The following is an 18,519-nucleotide window of genomic DNA, read 5'->3' on the forward strand; positions in this document are numbered from 1 at the left end:
ACAAAACTCGAATTCAAAGTCTCATGGTAGGTAATACACAAGGCTCAAAATTCTTGAGCCATTTCAAGAGACCTAATCATAAGTAAATTTTATTAAATTTGCAACCGTTCCAAAAGTATATATTATTATAAATTTTAATTAAATATTGTAATTGCTCGATGTTTAGTGTTTCGTGTCCCAATTAAAAGTATCTTAATGTCATAACTCTATAGGTATGAATTCCCTCCGTTTGTTTAGTGTTCCAATCTAAGTGTCAAATAGATTTATCTCCTATGTGCCTAATCTCAATATTTCACGTGTCTCATTTGTGTCTCATTTTTACCTATCATTAGCATCCAAATAGCCACCTCATGGTGCCTAATGTGCCTATAAATAGAGTATTTTAGGGATATTTTGTGAAGAAAATTTTGATTATGAAATTTTTATTTTCTTTTTATATTTTATCCAATTTTAATTCTCTTAGCTCCTCAAATTCACAACACATAAATATTTAATTAGGTAATTTTTATCTAATTTGCTTCTAAAGGTTGTCATTTCGTAACAACAAAAAAAAAATCTGCCCCTATGCTCTACAGTATCTGGTTTTTTTTAGTACCAGTATTTGGTCATTTAATGTAGACATAATCATTTTGCAACATTTTAATCTCTTTTTTTTCCCCTTCTGTGTTCAACTTTTTGAAAACATGAACAAAAGTACATTTTATCAATTCTCTAATAGTAAATCCAACATGATACTTTTTAGTATTTTATTTTAAAAGATAATTTTCAAGTAAAACTTTACTTATTGGCAAAAAAAACGTGGAACTTTATTTTCACCAAAAGAATTGGAGATAGTTACTACTTGAAAAATAAAATTAAACATACCTTAATTACACTCCCCTGCAGCATTCAGTGAGATGAAAATATAATTAAAGATCATCTATCTAACGAAGTCGAGCTTCAAAATTTTTTTTACTCTATTTAAATAGCTACCAAAAAACACAAAATACAAATCTCAAGTTCAACCAATAAATTATGATACCAACAACCATTTTAATAGCTCGAAGGTTTCAAGTACGCACTTTTACATTTGTAATATTATATTCTAAAAGCAACTATAACACAACCCTCGAAGAAAAAGAGGGAAGACAGAAAACGAAAACGATTATCGATACGATTTAAAAGGAAGTTGTTTAAAATTTGATTCACTTCCTCCGCAAGCACAACTGTGTATTAATTGTTGTGAAGGGGAAATGGTGTTAGATTAGAAGTACAAATCATTTATACTGAGAATAATAATACATGGAGATGAGTTGAGCTTTTTGAGAACCACTTTTAACCATAAGATAAGAAAGCAGCACCGGGGACTTCCACTGTCTCGTCTCTTTCCGTCAACCGCTTCATTTTCTGCAATATTTTCAAGAGGGAATTACAAAAACAACATAGTATTTATATTTATAACATTATTTTTTTAATTTGTATTAAAAATGACATGAGGTACAAATTTAAACAATTACATGAGATAACTCAAAAGTCACTTTCGTAACATTTTTGAGAAAAAAAATAGAAGAAGTAATGATATTCGTTTATTTTATGTCATTTAGTATAAGAAAAAGAGGTGGACATAAGAGAAAAGCAGAAAAAGGAGGAAAAAGCACGTATAGAAATTTCCCTATTTTCAAACATACTGTGAATTGGGGAAGAAGAAAAATGATGCCAACTCTCACTAAAAACAAGAACTAAAAGTAGTTAAGCAAACAAAACAAACAAAATTTTTACATCTATAGTTGACATATACATATATCAATACAAAGATTGACGATTCGAGTCCTCATCTCCACATATTATTGAAGACAAAAAAAAAAAACTATATCTACAAATAATATCACATTTACCCATCTTTAACAAAATGGATAAAAATAAATAAATCAAACATTTGTGTCTTTAATTTTAATAACAAATTACTAGTTTGAGGTTTGAATCCTAAAATATTTTGACGAATACTAAAATATTTTTTTTTAAGAAAAACAAAAGTGCAAAAGTTATAATAAATGGTTAAATTTGAAATAAAATAATTATCATTGAGCAATATTGACAACTAATCAAAATAAAACAGTATATATGACCAAATCTATAATATGAAAACCGTTCAAAATAATGGTTAATAAAATCATTACTAATCTAGCCCTTTTGTTTTAAGATTTGGCTACAAGTTTTAAAATATTCCTAAAAATGGACTATTACACAAGCATTATTTTAAAAATAGAAAACCATTAAGTACCATCACCATAAAAAATATGTTATTCATAACTACTATTCTATTTCTAATATTCATAGCTTCTTCCACCAACAACATGAAAAGCTAAAACACAAACATTATCTCAATTACGGTACGACAAAAACAAAATAGGGTAAAATAGATTTTTGGTGTCTGAGTTTGAATATTGATTTTTCTTTGGTCCCTTAGTTTCAAAAGATAGTTTAGTTTCCGATGTTTAAATAATTGTTCTAAAAGATTCGTAGAATCAAACTAAATGTTGATGGGCCATTGATGAGTCGATGATACAGTAATATTTATTAATTTTATAATATTTGTCGCTTATGTGGCAGTTTTTTTACCTACCCTCCTCTCCTCGTCTTCTCCTGTACTCCACTTTTCTGGGATATTTTTCTCAGATCCCTTTCTCACTTTATCTTTCCTTTCATTATCTTCTTCTCTGCTCCACTTGCCAGAACGAAGAACAATAGCTGCATTAGCCTCGATTTGAGGTACCCATCTTCAGTTTCAATTGCAATTGAACTCTGACCAAGATCTTGTTTCTTCAGAATTTTGGTGTTTTGAAGTAAAACTCATCGATTTGATGTTCCTAGAGTCTAAGATAATTGATTGCAGCTTCTTTTTTCTTTTATTTCTTCTGAATTTGATTCTGGGTCTTTGCGTTTTTCTTGTGTTTGATGAAATGACAGTAGGAAAAGGGTGTTCGTTTGATCAGAGTAGCTTGGTGGGTTTGAATTGGAGGTGATTTTGGGTTGGTTGAGAATAATTAGATCTACTCTTAAGGCTTAGCTATTTCGTCTATTGGCAACAGAAGTGCAAAGCTTTTGAGAAGACGGTGTACTCTGTTCAACTCTGTTAAGAAAGCCCCAAAATCAACCCAGAATAGAAAAGGCCCGCCGAATCTGGAGCCGCCCCAGAACACCAGCCCTAAGGTTCGAGCAGATCAACAATGGCGGACAACAGAAAAAGTAAGGGAGAAAATCTACAGAAATGGGTGCCTGTGAAGTACCGGAGAAGAGGAGGGAAGAGAGATAAAAGAGAGGAGAGAAGGTAAAACAATTGCCACGTAAGCTAAAAATAATATAACAATAATAAGTATTGCATCTCATCAAACTCATTAAGGACGCATTAGCATTTAGTTTGATTAGATCTTTTAGAATTATTTACCAGAGTCCAGATCAATCTGTCGCTTCTTAAAACTTAGACATCTAATAGAGACTTATCCTCAAATATCAAAAGTGTATTTTACCCAACAAAATAATATCATTCAAATGCTTATGAATCGGTAGATATCTTCCTATTTATCACAATTAAAAATTTGACACCTGTTTATTTTTTCTCTTCCTTTTAGGTGCATCCCTCTTGGGGTTTAAATTTTTTAATAATGGTACCTATTAACCTGTGAACACCTAAATACCTAAATATTATTCAGAATTGAGGTAAAAATAAGACAAAGTAACTCAGCAGCAAAGCATTATAATATATCATGCATTTAGAAGATGAAAAGTTAAGGTAATGAGCGGCGAGTTGCTACCGTGATATATTGGGGAGGATCATCCAAACTGGAGCAACCTAGCACTATTTCTCTTCTAATTTTTGCTGTGAGCTTGTGACAAACTCGCAACTGAAAGTAACAATAACAAAAGAAAAAATCAAACCAAGATCAAATGTAGGATGGATTCCGAACTAATTGAGAGTGAGCAAGAGAATGGTTCATAAAATCATACCTCGGATCGAGTAGCTCCACCAACAATAAATATAAAAACACGTTGTCCCATCTTCTTAAAATCGATAGTTGCAGCTTTCAAAACGGAGTCACTGTGAAAAGCATTATGCATCATGCATTAGGAAAAAGAAAGTGCTATAATCTTTATTGATGAACTTAAAAGTTATTTCATATCATCGATCATACCAACTTTTGAACAATCAAGATAGATATAAAAGACTAAATTTACTGTAACCCACTTTGAGTTCATTAATAATTTAACATGATATTAACGTTGGAGGTCTTATAGAACTTATGTAATGTCATTTCTTAAACTTTTGGACTGATCGATGATTTAACATAAAGTATAATCCCCACTCCCCATTATCCTGGCAGCAAATATTAGATTGGAAAGAATAAAATCATCAAGGACAATTAAATCCAGTAGTTCGTCCAAACAACACAACTAAGTAACAAGGGAGAAGAAAAGAAATTTGAGAAATTAATTGACATACCTTCCGTATCCATCGTCAGAAATACTAGATCGTGCCCAATTTGCTGTTCGTCTTGATCTCATTGATTTTGGACCACCAGTAGACGTAGTCTGGCTAGTTGCACTATGAGTACCTTTTTGGGAAGCTTTCTCAGTAGATGGAGGTGGTTCATTCATACATGAATAGCCACTTTTTGATATTTCACCTTTGCTCAATTTTTCAATAAGTTCCTGAAAAGTATTCAATCATAGTTTGAAGTTCAATCTTCAGGCAATGCCAAGATCAAAATGGTCTTACTTCATGTTCTTTATAACGAAGGCATGTTCCAGCCTCTCTGTTTCTTCTTAACTATGCATATAACTGATACCACATTAGAATGAAACATTCAAGTGAAAAAAATCCACTGGAAAAAAAAACTATTCCTGTCAAAAAGTTCATTCGACATGTCACGTAATATGAAACTTTTATTTTTCTACTTATCCTTTCAAGTCCTTTTAATCAAAGAACAATTGTATGAGCTCACCAAATTGGCACTATCTCAGTGGCAACAGCCAATAATAATTGGGTAAAAACAATAGGAAATACATAACAGACGGTAATTATAGTTGGTTGAAAGTGTATCCACGTCAGTGTCCTGTTTATTGCATCTAAAGAAACTAGATTATAAGTTATGGTATTTTGTATTGTAAGGCATTGTGGACCGTTTAAGAAACAGAAACTAATTCATTTACAGTCGCTTGTTATCGTGCTAGAAGGAACATAAAACCCAGCAACTTCAATTCTCTATTCGTAATCATTTTATTTCTAATTTCCTGTTTAAAAAGCAAGGATACTTACCAACAAATGATTGAAATGAATGGTTTCTATTTCTTAAATGAATTATAATGACTCATGCTATGGGTTTTCTTTTTAAAAACACATTTGAAATATCAAGCAAATAAACATACACAAAAATTAAAATGTACATTACACGACAAAGAAATTATTAAAAAAGAAAAAAACAGACAATCGAACATAAATTTAATGTCAGACAAAACCTTAAATTATTAATAGATAGAGACATAGATAGTATGGGGATAGCATATGCAATGCTACAAAGCCATTTTCAAGGCATGTTACCATAAAAAAAATTTCCCGTAAATTGGCATAGATATTTCAACAAATACTTCTATATATAAATAAATTATCAATCTAGTGGCACTTGATTTATCCTCACCAAATCATGTGAGACTAAATGTTTTTTATTTCTTTTGGAGCTCAAACAAAGATGTGGATGTAGGATGATCTTAAGAAAAAGATCAAACTGCCAAGTACATAAAAAGATCGAGAAATTGAGAATAATTAAAATCCTTCATGTATCATATCACTAAAAACCAAAGTTGTTTTCCATAGATATCAGTCAATTTCATTATCTTCTATTCTTCCCTTCGATGGAAAGGCTTAAATTTCCTTTTCCCCTTTATATCAACCTCAAAGTCCATAACTTTTATAGAAGAGCCACAGAAAGAAAACTAAAAAATTATTGAAATCGGAAGTTAAATACTGTTGCCAAAAAGTATGGAAAGCTCCTTATTAGCAAACCTCTAACATGGGGTAAAATCGAAATAGCTGCCATGTTTCTTCTTCACCCGTGCGGTCCTTTCTTGCCGCTTGTTTTGTCTGATAATAAAAGGTGTTAAATCTTTTAGATGCTTGCACCAGCTCTGCTCTAAATTCAACATTGGACTTGATTAATATCTTACAATAACTTATGCTTACCTTTTGTGCATTAAATTTTAGGGAGAAACCATCAGTTGATGATGCCTTTTTGGATTCTGACCCTCCCAGCAACCGCATGTTCTTTATTACCTTCATATCGTCAGCTGATAACTTAGCCAACTAATTCAAAAAATGAAAAGATTAGTCAATGCAGTTATATTATTAACTTCAGCTTCAATAAATAATTAACTCGTACTATTAAAAAATTTACCAATCTTTAAAATAGAAGATGAAAATATTTGAGTAAGAAAGCCAAAATGGAGGAAATGGTAAAATGGCTAATGTCTAGCCCCTACAGATTCTTATCTCTCATCCATCTTCAATAAATAATAACTCAAGTGTTACCTGCATTATCTTTATGGCTCTGTCGTCCTCAAACTTCTCAGGATATACAGACGCATAAACCATCAACAAACGTAATTTATTTTCCGGACTTGAATTCTGCATAGGAAAAGAGAAGTTGAAGAAAGATTATAGACAATTATCTGAGCTTTTTACACGAACATTTTACCATATTCACTCCTTAGCATATTACCTGATTTGTCCTTAAGAAGTTAATAACATCCTTGGCTCCCGCATCTCCAAAAACCAAATCCTGCTCCAGTTGTCCAAGTTCTCGAAGTCCCATTTCTCTAATAAGTTTGTTTATTTTTCCAGCAATCTATATCAAATAATAAGAAAGATAACAACCAACATGGAAAACAATGTGATAGTTGATTCATTTTAGCAACCAGGGGCTTCTTATCAAACCCAAGTAATGCTTGCTTTTATTTTTTATTTATTTATTTATTTTTTTAGTTTGGGGGAATTGCAAATTTTTTCTTATGTTTATAGAAAATGTAAGATGTCTGCAATCCCGACCGTAAAAAAAGAAAGATTCAATAAAATTAAAATTATAATGCCTTCGCAACTTCATTATATTTCAGCTCAAGAGTGGATACTAGTAATAATAAGGGGCAGTTGCAAATATGTCAAAAACATTTAGTAAAATGAGCAAAATAACAACTACATTTTTTTTTTCAAATATAGCTCTTTCTTTTTTTATAAAAAAATAGAGGTCCAATTTTTAAATGACAATTTTACCTAAATTATATACATCTATAATATATCTGTAATATATCTGACTACTGATATATGTATATAATGTACATCTGATATAGTACCGATATGAGTATCTGATATACTTGCAATATGTATGTGATATACATTTGTTATACTATTTATATGAGTGTTTGTGCAATATGTATGTGATATACATATGATATACTATTGATATGAGTGTAGTATAGCAATATACCACTGTATAAATAAAAATTTGTGCTATATTTGAAAATTTTAAAAAACAAGTGACATTTTAAAATACATAAAATATTTTTGCTACCCACTGCAATTTTCCTAATTATAACTTACCAATCTTCATTTCCAAAACATGAGAAAAATGGGAATAAGCTAATCCCAGATAATAATTAGCTCTTAAAGTGGAAATAACCAACATGAGAAACAAACCTCAACATGAAGAGTAATCTTTTCAACTTGTTCCGTGTATTGTGGTAAAGCTTGAACCATTTTTTGTAGGTCTCGGGTAGAAATTTCGCCATCTCTGAAAAAAGCAACTTCAATATTTAAGAGCTAGAAATATGAAAGATGGGAAATAGATGACCTTCAATGTAGAAACCATCATGACAAACTATTACAAAAACAAATCCAACGATTTGACAACTTATATTTTATTTAAAATGAAAAGGATAACAAAAAAGTCTAAACAGTACTGAAATGAACCTTGCACTTTTTTGAAGTTGCGCAGCTTTATTTTTAGATACAAAATTGGTCATCTTCTCGTGTAAACGTTCACTAGCCTGTTATATCAGTTGGTGAAAGGAGAAAATGAATAGATAAATCATATGATTGGAAAAAAAATGTCATGGAAAGGACATACATCTGCAATATGTGCATGTCGAAGCTCAAGCCAAACTGGATCATTGTCTTCCAAAAGGGCCTCTCTTTTTTCGGGTTCACCTCCTGTCTTGCTGGATACCTATCGACACAATATGCATAATTTATATATTTGGAAAGAAAGGGAAAACGCCAGGAAATTGAGCAAGAGAATGAACTTGGCACATTAACTGATAAAGTTCATACCTCATACGTGTACTTATTTCCATCCATTTCTAACAAATCGCGACACATAGCATCATAAGTCCACTCATGAATAATAGGGGCAATCTATAGTTTGAGTTCAAAACATTAAATAATTAAACTAGACAGAAAGTTACATCATCACTTGGAACAGAGAATTAAAGTAACCTGATCAATGGATCTATCCAAGATGAGCAGCTCACATGTTTCAGACTGAGGGTAGTTGGGAATGGTAGTTTTATACTTTGAAATACAGTTCCAGATGGCAGCAGCAAGTTTTGTAGGTACTAATTCACGATTTGATGCTGCAGTGGGATCATCCAAAGCCTTGGAAGCTCGATATCTCACAAATGGAAACTCCTAAATAAGGGAGAGGATTTCGTAGGCATCAATCATTAAACATTAAATACTAAACAATCGCCATTTATTAGCTTTGTTGCTTTGATCCACGACAAAGTAATAATTTGATGCAGACAGATGGTGATAAAGTTTTTCATAATTACCCCAAATTTAAGTTAGCAATATAATTAACTGTTTTCCTATACAGCCATACAGGATACATATTTAGCTGCATGTCTGTAGTAGTTCTTAAAATGAAGAAGTTCGGCGGGAAGGAAAACAGCAAAAAAATAATGGAGTATTAAGTCAGCTCGGCATGCTGCTAAACAATAGTCGCTAGTCCAGCAACCAATAACTACTCTCATCTATACTTAGTTCAGACTCAATAAAAGCTCGAAACCAATCACAAATAGAAAACATAGACACATCATTCCTAGAGTGGTAACCTTTAGTGAAGCAAAAACAGTTGCAATTCTTGTCGCCATTGTGTTCAAGCAACTATCAAATCTACGAGTATTCTCAACATCACCAAAAATATCTTCTAATGCCCTTTCTTGATCAGTGATAAAGGCCTGCATTTATGTCACTGTCAGTTCACTGGTCATCGTAAAGCAAAAAGTGAAGCAAAAACGAAGTATATGGAAGATGAAAAAGCATCACATAATATCTTTAATTCCTGCGACTAAATTTCATTATTAGACTGTAATAAGCAAGCTGGAGAAACAGAAACCATATATTTTATGCTCCTCTAGGCCTGGAAGATTTTTTCAGTTTGGCTTATCCCTGTGGTGAGATAAAGCAAGACAGGTCAAGTTCTTAAAAGTATGATAATAATAGAGAAATCGCAATCATCTCTTTATAAAAGTCAAAATTTCCAATCTAATTTGACTGCATCTGATTAAGCTTGTCGCTCGGATATGATGCTTGGTCAAGTTAGTTTGTTAACAGACCACATGCAACTAAATCTATGAGACTATCAATATGATCATTACTATAATACTTCACAATTGGTGATGGTTTGGTTTTCAGATTTCAAGCCTTACTACTAAATAAAGTAATCAAGATAAATTAAGAATTGGCTGCTCAGAAGTTTATTTGCAAGGAACCAAAAGCCACAAGAGAACTTCACCATAACAGGCTTTCCTTCTTCAATTTAATGTTTTCAAGGAGGCAAGTGGCAAGATGGGGAAGGCAGTTCCCACCTAGTGGTTGTCATGGCAACTGCCTCGGTCATTTCTATTACATCTTAAATAAGTAACGCAATCTTTGAGATATTTATCTTTAAAATCATATGTTTTATACTATGTTATCATTTATTCATATTCTATTTACAATAAATAGTTACATTCTTTTTCTACCTTTATAGTATGTACCTCACCTCACCTCACTGAGGCATTTTGTACACCTCTCACCTCTAAATAAGTGAAAAATTTATCACTTAAGTGCACTTTTCACGATGAAAAAATTGCTTCAGTCACATTTTCCGAGTAACAATAACAATCTTCCCCATTATGCCCTAATCAAATCCAATTCAATAGGTGGTCCTTACTCAATTAAAAATGCTCCTGAATAGAATAAGTAAACACAAAAACAAAGTTTCCCCTTTACTTCTATTCCGCAGATTGGGATGGTGACGAATAAATCTGATGTAAATTTTGTAAGAAGCTTTTGCAATTAAGCAACAAACTTTTTCCAAATGAAAATGTCAGAACGAAAAAATATTAAATTAAAAAAGTGAGAGAGAGAGACAACAAAAACAATACAATCTGGAAGAAAGAGACGATAATTGCTCCCTCGAAACAACTTACGGTGAATCTAAAAGACTCTTTTGCCAGAAAAAAAAAGAAAAGAAAAAGAAAAAAAAAAGAAGATGAATCTAAAAGACTAAAATTACAGTATTGCCAAAATTTGAGTTCCAGAGAACTCTCACACAGTCAAGCCACAGATTTGTCTAATAAATATAACAATGAAATTACAAATCATGCATTCATTGTGCATCTTAAAGCCACGAATGTTATCATCAAGTACCTGGCTATCAATGGGGAAGTACTCAAGATTCATCTGCAGTAAATCAAGAAAAGCAAAATGAGAAGATGGAAAGAAAGACTGGCGATAAATATCATATATAGCAGAAGCTTTTAAGAATAAAATGAAGACACCAACCTCTCTTAATGCACCTATGCGGGGTAAGACACTTGTATCACCCTTGATGTGATTAATAAATTCTTTCGGGACGGGTGAACTGAAAAATACAAATGCTCTGGAGCCAAGCAAAACAGACATTAGAAACGATCAGGAAACAAAACATATAAATGGTATGAAGATTGCAAGAAGAACGTGGGGGCCATTTTACATACTTCTTGTATAAAGGTTCCCTTCCAGACATGTCAGACAAGAACATGACAATACTGCATGCTAGAAAAAGATACAGTTAAAAAGAGTCCATGGGCATACATTCAAGTCAATTGCAGAACTGTTCAACAGCAAATGCTATTGAAAGAATTTGACAGGAAAATGATACGTGCCTGAAGTCATAGCTGGTTCGACTTCAGCAGCAGAAAATACAAATTACATACGTCTTCCATACTATAATAAGCACACACCAATTCTTATCCTCACGTGCAACAATGAAAATCTTCCAAATGACAGAAATACATGCCATGCATGTACAGGACATATAACCTTACAAGAAAAGAAGGCAAAAGAATTTGACTAGGGACCTCACAAAGTTCTACCACCTTGTTAATCATTAAATGCTCTAGAAACTTAAACTGTTAAAAGGAGCTGAACAATCACTAAGTTTATTAAAAAAAACGACAAATACCTTTTTTAGTTTCAATCAATGCAGAACCAAGCCTGAAACTAAGAAAACATTTTCATGAAATTTTAAAAATATAACTCCTCTGAAGAATACAAATGACTTAAAAAGTCAAATTTAGTAAACTCAACCAAACCCGAAGTTTTTCGTTTGGTGATAGTCCGCATTTAAAGTAAATAGAAAGCAATAAGTAGGCAACTTCTTTGATAATTTACATACGCTACGTGAAGCAGGTGTGCAGTGACTACTTCTATTTACAAATATAACAAAAACAAATCAACGAAAGAATTAGAATAAGAAATTTTCATGCATCACAGATTCACCAGTGCTTCAGGCTCGTTGAAAAACTGGAATATAAGGTATAGAAGCTGATCTGAATTTTGGAAATGCAAAAGAAAGTGATAGATTACAAGATTGTGGTTGCTAGCGAATGTTAAGAGCAAAGCATACTACCAGCCTAAAGTATATGAAAATTTATTTCACGAACAAAATATATCTTACTTCTCTTTGGATGGCTGGACAAAATAAATAGCATCCATTGATGGCAATGGCTGCCTTCTTCTAAAGAGGTCTTCAACAACTGCAGTAAAAGAAGAATCTATAGTGAGCTATCATAACCAGAGATAACTGGTTAAGGTACAAAGTATATTAAGACTTCCACATAGTTGATCGGCCGAGTGGAAACATAATTTAGGATGGATTACAGAACAACAATTACAAAACGATGAAAATAGTGGAACAGAGTTTAGGATAGCATGTACCACACACCCAAAACAATTAAATGACTATATTTCAGATAGAAGCTAGAGTTAGGGAATGGATAGCAAAAGCAAAAGCAAAAAAAAAAAAAAAAAGACCTACGTGAAACTCCTTGGTCTGTGATGTCGGCCATTTTACACGAGTGAGACATGACTTTCACAGTCACTTTATCCATGATTAGTACCTGCATATGAGTTAATGAAGGATCGATCATCGAAAAAGGAACAAGAGAGAGAGAACGACAGTGTTCAAAAGAATCACAGTGGCTCTACGCTGTTGCGCAACGAAGCTTCATATCATAATTCAAAATGAGGGAACATGATTTGAAGAACATACCTTCCAAGGTTTTGAATCCCCCGAATTAGCCGCTCCTAGCATTTCGAACAATAATCCTGCGAGTAATTCAACCGTATGTCATGAGAATGCACTTGGCACAGTAGTAGAATAAGAATTCACACGATAACAAAATCAAACACTCAGATTCTTCAAAATCCGTGCACATGAGAATCTCCACATCTCTTAATTCCAAAACAAACGCAATCAAACACCAAAAACGATACAAATTAGGAATTAAAATCAGTTTAAACTGACAACTAAATCGACCGATTTGCATTCCGCCATTGTTTTAGTTCCAAATAGAGCATGCAAGAGAAGGAGAGCTTACGATCCCGAGTGGCTTGACGGAAGTTCTTGTACTCGTTGGCTCCGCCGACGGAGGACGAATCGGAATCCGAGAACGACATTGTTGAAGAGCAAAACAAGGAGATGAGATTGTGGATTTTCAACGCACTGTACAACGAAGTTCAGATCAAGAGAAACATGATGATTTTCAGAGAAGAAATGAGAGAGAGATTTGGCATTTGTGTTGAGGAAAATGGAGAAATTGAATGGAAGGGAAGGGAAGGTCGTTATATTCGGAAGCTAAGCGCGATGCAAGCGAGGGCGGGAACTTCGCTAACGTTTTCACTGGCCAACCAAATAAATTTTTTTTCTCGCATGTTTTCAATATTTTGTTTCATTATTATGGAAATTGACTAAATATTGAAAGTTTTAAGCTCTCTGAGCAAGTTTGATAGTTATCTTTTTTTTTTATTATTATTATTATGGTTTCTCATCCTAGTTTACTACCCCGTTTGATCAGTGGTCCATGCAGGATTCTATGTCAACAGGGCACAAATGTATAAAAATAACAATCAATTTTAGACTAGAATTTGACGATGTTTATCAATTTACACCTTATAATTGGACAATGTTGTAATTTTTACCTTGAATTTAAAATTGTGTCACACAATTTACATTCGACTGATTTTAGTTTGAGTTTTTTTTTTTTTTTTTTGAGAAAGCATTTGAAAATTTGTTGAAAAAAATAATATTACGTGTCAAATTAATCAGAAAACACATGTTTTGGTATGAAAATAATTGATAGGATTTAGACAAAATCAACGTTAGAGTTGTTCTAAATTTGTAAGTTTTGGCAGAATTATTTAACTGTAGACGTTATGCATTAATCAAACTTAATTTGAGAATCTTGATTATAAACATAGTAAGTTTCTGTAGATTTTATTAATTAATGAGATGAATTATAATAAATTTAATAGAAAGATAAAAAATTATAACATTTATCTAACTTTATGATTATGAACTTAAATTTATTAAAAGAAATACCTTCACCTGTATAAATTTAATTAGATAAACAAAGATAAACAAAATGAAAAATAGGTGAGATTCAAACTTGGGAGAGGAGGGTGGAGCACCAACGGACCATACGTACTTCTTTAATTTAAATTGCATGCTAAACAATATTTAACTAAAATTCAAGGGGCACATGCCACCCCTGTCCCTTCGTAGATTCGCCCTTGCTTTTGGTGGTATTTGGTAATTACTCATTTTCATTTTTAAAAAATCTTTCCAAAATTATAGAACAACGAAATCAATAATTATTCTCGTTTCTCATTTTTTTCGAAATAAAAATAAATGATTATTTTATCCTTCTTAGCTGTAAAATACATATATATATATAACATACAAATTTAAATATTTATTTTAAAATATCTATTTTTTTAGTTTAAAATTTTAAACAACTAGAAAGAATATGTGATTATCAAATATATTTAAGGAAAAAAAAAACAAGAAACAAGAAATAGATACTCAATCCATATTTGTATGTATTAAAAAAGTATGAAATAATAAATAGGAAATTGAATCGATATGAAATGGGTTATAAAATGCCAATGAATGATGAATTATTAATAGGAAAGTTTTTAGAATTTTATTTGGTTCTTTTAAAATTCATTTATTTGGTAGAATAGAGTAAATATTGTTGATGCGTGGATTTCGGTCCTCCGGTTCACTACCTCGCATCCACCAAACTTGTTGATCCGGGACTAGTACCTGCAAAATCAAATCGAGCTAAATCGGTGTGACTCTAGTCACACGGGCTCCGATGCTTAAGTTAGTAAGAGAATAACGTAAATGTAGTCAACTCTCTTCCCCCCATACCTCGAAGGCTGGATCAATACTTATAGCGTGAAGTTGTTCCAGAATCTTCCGTAGCTAACCCTAATTCACCGTTGCAGGGCCTGGGCGACATCGTCGATCGAAGACGGGGTATCACTGGCTGGGCCGTGGGCCGAGCACGGCTCGGGACAGAGCCCCGGGTCGGGACCGAGCACCGGGTCGGGGCCGAGCACCGGGTCGGGGCCGAGCACCGGGTCGGGGCCGAGCACCGGGTCGGGGCCGAGCACCGGGTCGGGGCCGAGCACCGGGTCGGGGCCGAGCCCTTCGTGGTCCAGTGGGCTTCCCTCTGGTCGCTTTCCTCGTTCTCTGCCCCGGCGTTAGGTCACTCTTTTGGCCGGCCCGTTATGTCCCGGGCCGGTCTTCCCCAATCAGACTTCAACTCCTTGTCTCGTTTCGGGTCATTTTCGTTCTCCATAACAAATATGAAAATGTTTAAATTTTATTTTGTTCTCACCATTTTTATAAACTTAATTTATTTTCTAAAGTGATTGATATTATTATTATTTTGAGTACCAGTGATTAATTTTTTTTTTTGGTAATTTGTAATCTATTCAATATCATATATAATGCATTTTTAATATGAGTTTAAAAAGAATATCATTGATGCAATTAGAAGTTCGTTTTTCTTAAAGTATTATTACTAACCAACATAATGAATGTCACATTAAAAAAAAATCCAACGTAATGGAGTGAAGAAAAATAGGAAATAATAAACGTAATGGAGTGAAGAAAAATCCAACGTAATGGCCCCCACTCTCAAAACAGAAACGAATAATTGTGTAATGATCTTTGTTTTGAGAGTACTTGTCGCTTTGTCGTTACCACGAGATCATTGTATATCAGTGGCTAAAAATGGGAAGGTTGCTAACGCACAGGGCTTTTACTTTTGATCTAATTTTGGATCTTAGTGCTTGGTTCCTGCCACTGGTTTTGTACCTTGAACTTGTCGATACTATTCATGAATTGGAAGTTTTTCCAATTTTCGTTGACCATAATCAAGTCTCCTGAGCCCTGGTTTTATTCTCATCTGAGTTTAAACCATTTTGGCCTTGGGATCTAACTTTAACAGAACTAATGTCGATACCTTTGGGTTTCTAACCTATTTGGCTTTTGCCCATGTTTTATACCTCAGGGTTTACTCTCGGGTTTCTAACCCACTTGGCTTTTGTCAATGGCCTTTATACCCTGAGTTTAGTCGGTACCCTTAGGTTTCTAACATATTTGGCTTCTGCCGGTTTTTTACCCCCAGTTAAATCAACACCCTCGGGTTTTTAACCTATTTTGGCTTTTGCCATATGATTTTCTACCCGTGGGTTTCGTTGATCGGTTAGGCTTGTCTGTTTTCTGTTTTAACCTTGCTGGGCCCGTACGCATGCCTTTCTCAGCACCTCGGGATTCTTTTCCCTGGTTTCACTGATTGGCTTTCAGCTTATCGGCCTGCTTCTAGGTCCGTCCCAATTTTGAGTTCCTTGATTGGTCGTAGATATGTAGATGTTCAGGTCGTAGATATGTAGATATTTATATGATGCCCCCTGCTTGAGAAATTTATTTCAGAATGAACATAAGAACTCAAGTATCACGTCGAACGTCGAATACTTTATTAGTAGGAAAATCGTCCTGTCGAAGATTTGGTTACAATAAGCTTAGTTGGTCCAAATAATGGAGAAACATAAAAATGTCCAGAAATATGTCGAACTAGTGGTAGTATCTTTTGAGGTGTTGGGCGTGCCACGGGTGTAGTAAGGCCTTCCCTCGCTGGTCTTCTAAAGCAAGTGCCTATTCGCACCACTTTAGTGACTTTGTATGGGCCCTCCCATGTTGGCCCGAGCGCACCACTAGTTGAATCTTTTGTATTGGGCATAATCTTTCTTAACACCAGATCACCTTCTCTAAAGTCACGTTGCTTGACCTTCGAGTTGTAGTATCGAGCTATTCGATTTTTGTATTCAGCCGTTCGTAGTCATGCTGTTTCTCGATGTTCTTCTAATAGGTCGAGGTTGAGCTTTACGGATTTGTTGTTGTCAAGTAGAGTGAACTGCTCTACCCTTGGGGAGGGGAGTCCGATCTCGACTGGCACTACCGCCTCAGAGCCAAATGATAATGAAAATAGCGTTTCTCCTGTCGAAGTACAAGGTGTCGTTCTGTATGCCCATAATGCGTTGAGAAGTTCCTCTGCCCACAACCCTTTGAGCTTTTCTAATCTGGTCTTCAGAGTTCTTTTGATAATTTTGTTGACTGCTTCAACCTGCCCATTAGCCTGCGGATGTGCTGGCGAGGAACAGATGTGCTTAATGCCCAACTTCCTACAAAATTCTCGAAAGACAGCATTGTCGAACTGCTTCCCATTATCACTGATAATGGCGTAGGGTATTCCGAAGCGGCAAATTATGTTCTTCCAGATGAAGTCGGTGACCTTTTTCTCTGTAATTGTTGCTAGGGCTTTGGCTTCGGCCCACTTAGTAAAATAGTCGACTGCCACTACTGCAAATTTGGTCTGGCCCTTTCCTAGTGGGAGAGGCCCTATAAGGTCTATTCCCCACTGAGCAAAGGGCCAAGGACTCATTATGCTTGTCAGAGGCTCTGGCGGTTGTCTAGGTACGGTTGCAAACCGTTGGCATTTGTCGCATTTTTTGGTGAATTGCTTCGTGTCATTCAGCATAGTCGGCTAATAGTACCCTTGTCGAATTATTTTGTGACTTAGGGATCGTGCTCCAGAATGGCTCCCACAAACACCCTCATGTATCTCTCTCATGACGTAGTCGGCTTCATCGGGCGTTAGACATTTTAAAAGCGGCAACGAGTAGCCTCTTTTGTACAGATTGTCGTCTTTAAGCACATATCTGGCCGCTCGTCGTTGTAGCTGTTGGGCCTCTATCTTTTCAGTAGGCAGGATCCCATCTTTCAAATATTTGATCAAAGGGCTCTTCCAGTTTTCTTCTAGTTGCCCTTGATTGTCGATATCCATGGCTTCCTGAGCTTCTATGCTTGGCTCGGGTAGAATCTCGACCGGTACAGTTCTGCCTAAGTCGGTTTCATAAGCCGCAGCTAGTCGAGCTAACGCATCGGCGTTGACGTTTTGAGCACGTGGAATTTGTCGAATCTCATATTTTGAGAACTGGTCGAGCTGGTTTCTTACCTGTGAAAGGTATTTCGCCATTCGCGGTTCTCTAGCCTGGAACTCCTCTTTCACCTGACCCACAATCAGCTGTGAATCACTAAGTATTAGTATGTTCCTGACCCTAACTTACCTGGCCACTTTTAGTCCTGCTAGTAGAGCTTCGTACTCGGCTTCGTTGTTGGATGCATGAAGGTTGAATCGCAGCGCATATTCGAATCTTTCTTTATCTGGAGAGATTAGTAGGAGTCCTGCCCCGCATCCCCGAAAATTTGAGGACCCATCTACGTAGAGTGTCCAGAGTTGTTCTTCCTCAACCACTTGTGGGTCGATACTATATACTTGAGGCTCTGTTGGTGTTAATTCCGGTATGAAGTCTGCCACAACCTGCCCTTTCATGGCAGTTCTTGGCTTATAGTGAATGTCGTACTCGCTGAGCTCTACAGCCCACTTTACCAGTCGTCCAGAAGTGTCTGGCTTTTGTAAGATCTGTCGTAAGGGAAAGTTGGTGAGGACCATTATTTTGTGAGCTTGGAAATACGGGCGTAGTCTCCGAGCTGAAGTGACCAGTGCCAATGCCAGCTTCTCCATTGGTGGGTATCTAAGTTCTGCATCTACCAT

General features: G+C 34.8%; 3 protein-coding genes and 1 long non-coding RNA gene across 5 annotated transcripts; 1 reads left to right on the forward strand and 3 right to left on the reverse strand.

Annotated features, from left to right (window-relative positions):
* Positions 1-1,130: 1,130 nt before the first annotated feature.
* LOC111014784 (protein transport Sec1a) lies at positions 1,131-13,247 on the reverse strand. 2 transcript variants are annotated; one of them, XM_022289616.2, is made up of 21 exons: positions 12,931-13,247; positions 12,603-12,658; positions 12,369-12,450; positions 12,009-12,087; positions 11,047-11,097; positions 10,853-10,949; positions 10,718-10,750; positions 9,136-9,261; positions 8,519-8,710; positions 8,354-8,437; positions 8,151-8,249; positions 7,994-8,070; positions 7,721-7,814; positions 6,750-6,875; positions 6,560-6,655; positions 6,215-6,334; positions 6,038-6,115; positions 4,478-4,686; positions 3,985-4,075; positions 3,792-3,881; positions 1,131-1,386 (listed from the first exon to the last, which is right to left on the reverse strand). In XM_022289616.2, exons 1-21 carry the CDS (start codon positions 13,007-13,009, stop codon positions 1,315-1,317), a joined length of 2,031 nt encoding a protein of 676 aa, XP_022145308.1. In that variant the 5' UTR covers positions 13,010-13,247; the 3' UTR covers positions 1,131-1,314. The 2 variants fall into 2 exon arrangements, with proteins under 2 accessions (XP_022145308.1, XP_022145299.1); XM_022289607.2 differs by having other exon boundaries at positions 10,718-10,949.
* LOC148210458 (uncharacterized) lies at positions 2,278-3,545 on the forward strand. The gene is made up of 2 exons (XR_015792333.1): positions 2,278-2,748; positions 2,947-3,545. It is a non-coding gene; the product is annotated as an uncharacterized LOC148210458 (long non-coding RNA).
* A 4,201-nt stretch (positions 13,248-17,448) lies between the features above and the next one.
* On the reverse strand, positions 17,449-17,940 carry LOC148210459 (uncharacterized). Its single transcript, XM_088126325.1, has one exon. It carries the CDS (start codon positions 17,938-17,940, stop codon positions 17,449-17,451), a length of 492 nt encoding a protein of 163 aa, XP_087982451.1.
* Positions 17,941-17,969: 29 nt separating this feature from the next.
* Positions 17,970-18,519, reverse strand: LOC148210460 (uncharacterized). The gene is made up of 2 exons (XM_088126326.1): positions 18,032-18,519; positions 17,970-17,973 (listed from the first exon to the last, which is right to left on the reverse strand). The coding sequence occupies exons 1-2, from the start codon at positions 18,517-18,519 to the stop codon at positions 17,970-17,972; spliced, it is 492 nt and encodes a 163-aa protein (XP_087982452.1).

This window comes from Momordica charantia, assembly GCF_013281855.1.
Source record: "Momordica charantia cultivar OHB3-1 chromosome 7 unlocalized genomic scaffold, Mcharantia_2.0 BLBB01000007.1, whole genome shotgun sequence".
Classification (NCBI taxonomy): Eukaryota; Viridiplantae; Streptophyta; class Magnoliopsida; order Cucurbitales; family Cucurbitaceae; genus Momordica; species Momordica charantia.

Bases quoted from the DNA above. Each gene is read 5' to 3' on its own strand.
- LOC148210460 (XM_088126326.1), bottom strand. From the start codon at position 18,519: ATGGTAGATGCAGAACTTAGATACCCACCAATGGAGAAGCTGGCATTG.
- LOC148210459 (XM_088126325.1), bottom strand. From the start codon at position 17,940: ATGGCGAAATACCTTTCACAGGTAAGAAACCAGCTCGACCAGTTCTCA.
- LOC111014784 (XM_022289607.2), bottom strand. From the start codon at position 13,009: ATGTCGTTCTCGGATTCCGATTCGTCCTCCGTCGGCGGAGCCAACGAG. The intron at 8,438-8,518 runs GTTACTTTAATT...CTCAAACTATAG, and splicing joins TGGATAGATCCATTGATCAG to ATTGCCCCTATTATTCATGA. The intron at 6,116-6,214 runs GTAAGCATAAGT...TTTTATTATCAG, and splicing joins TAAAATTTAATGCACAAAAG to ACAAAACAAGCGGCAAGAAA.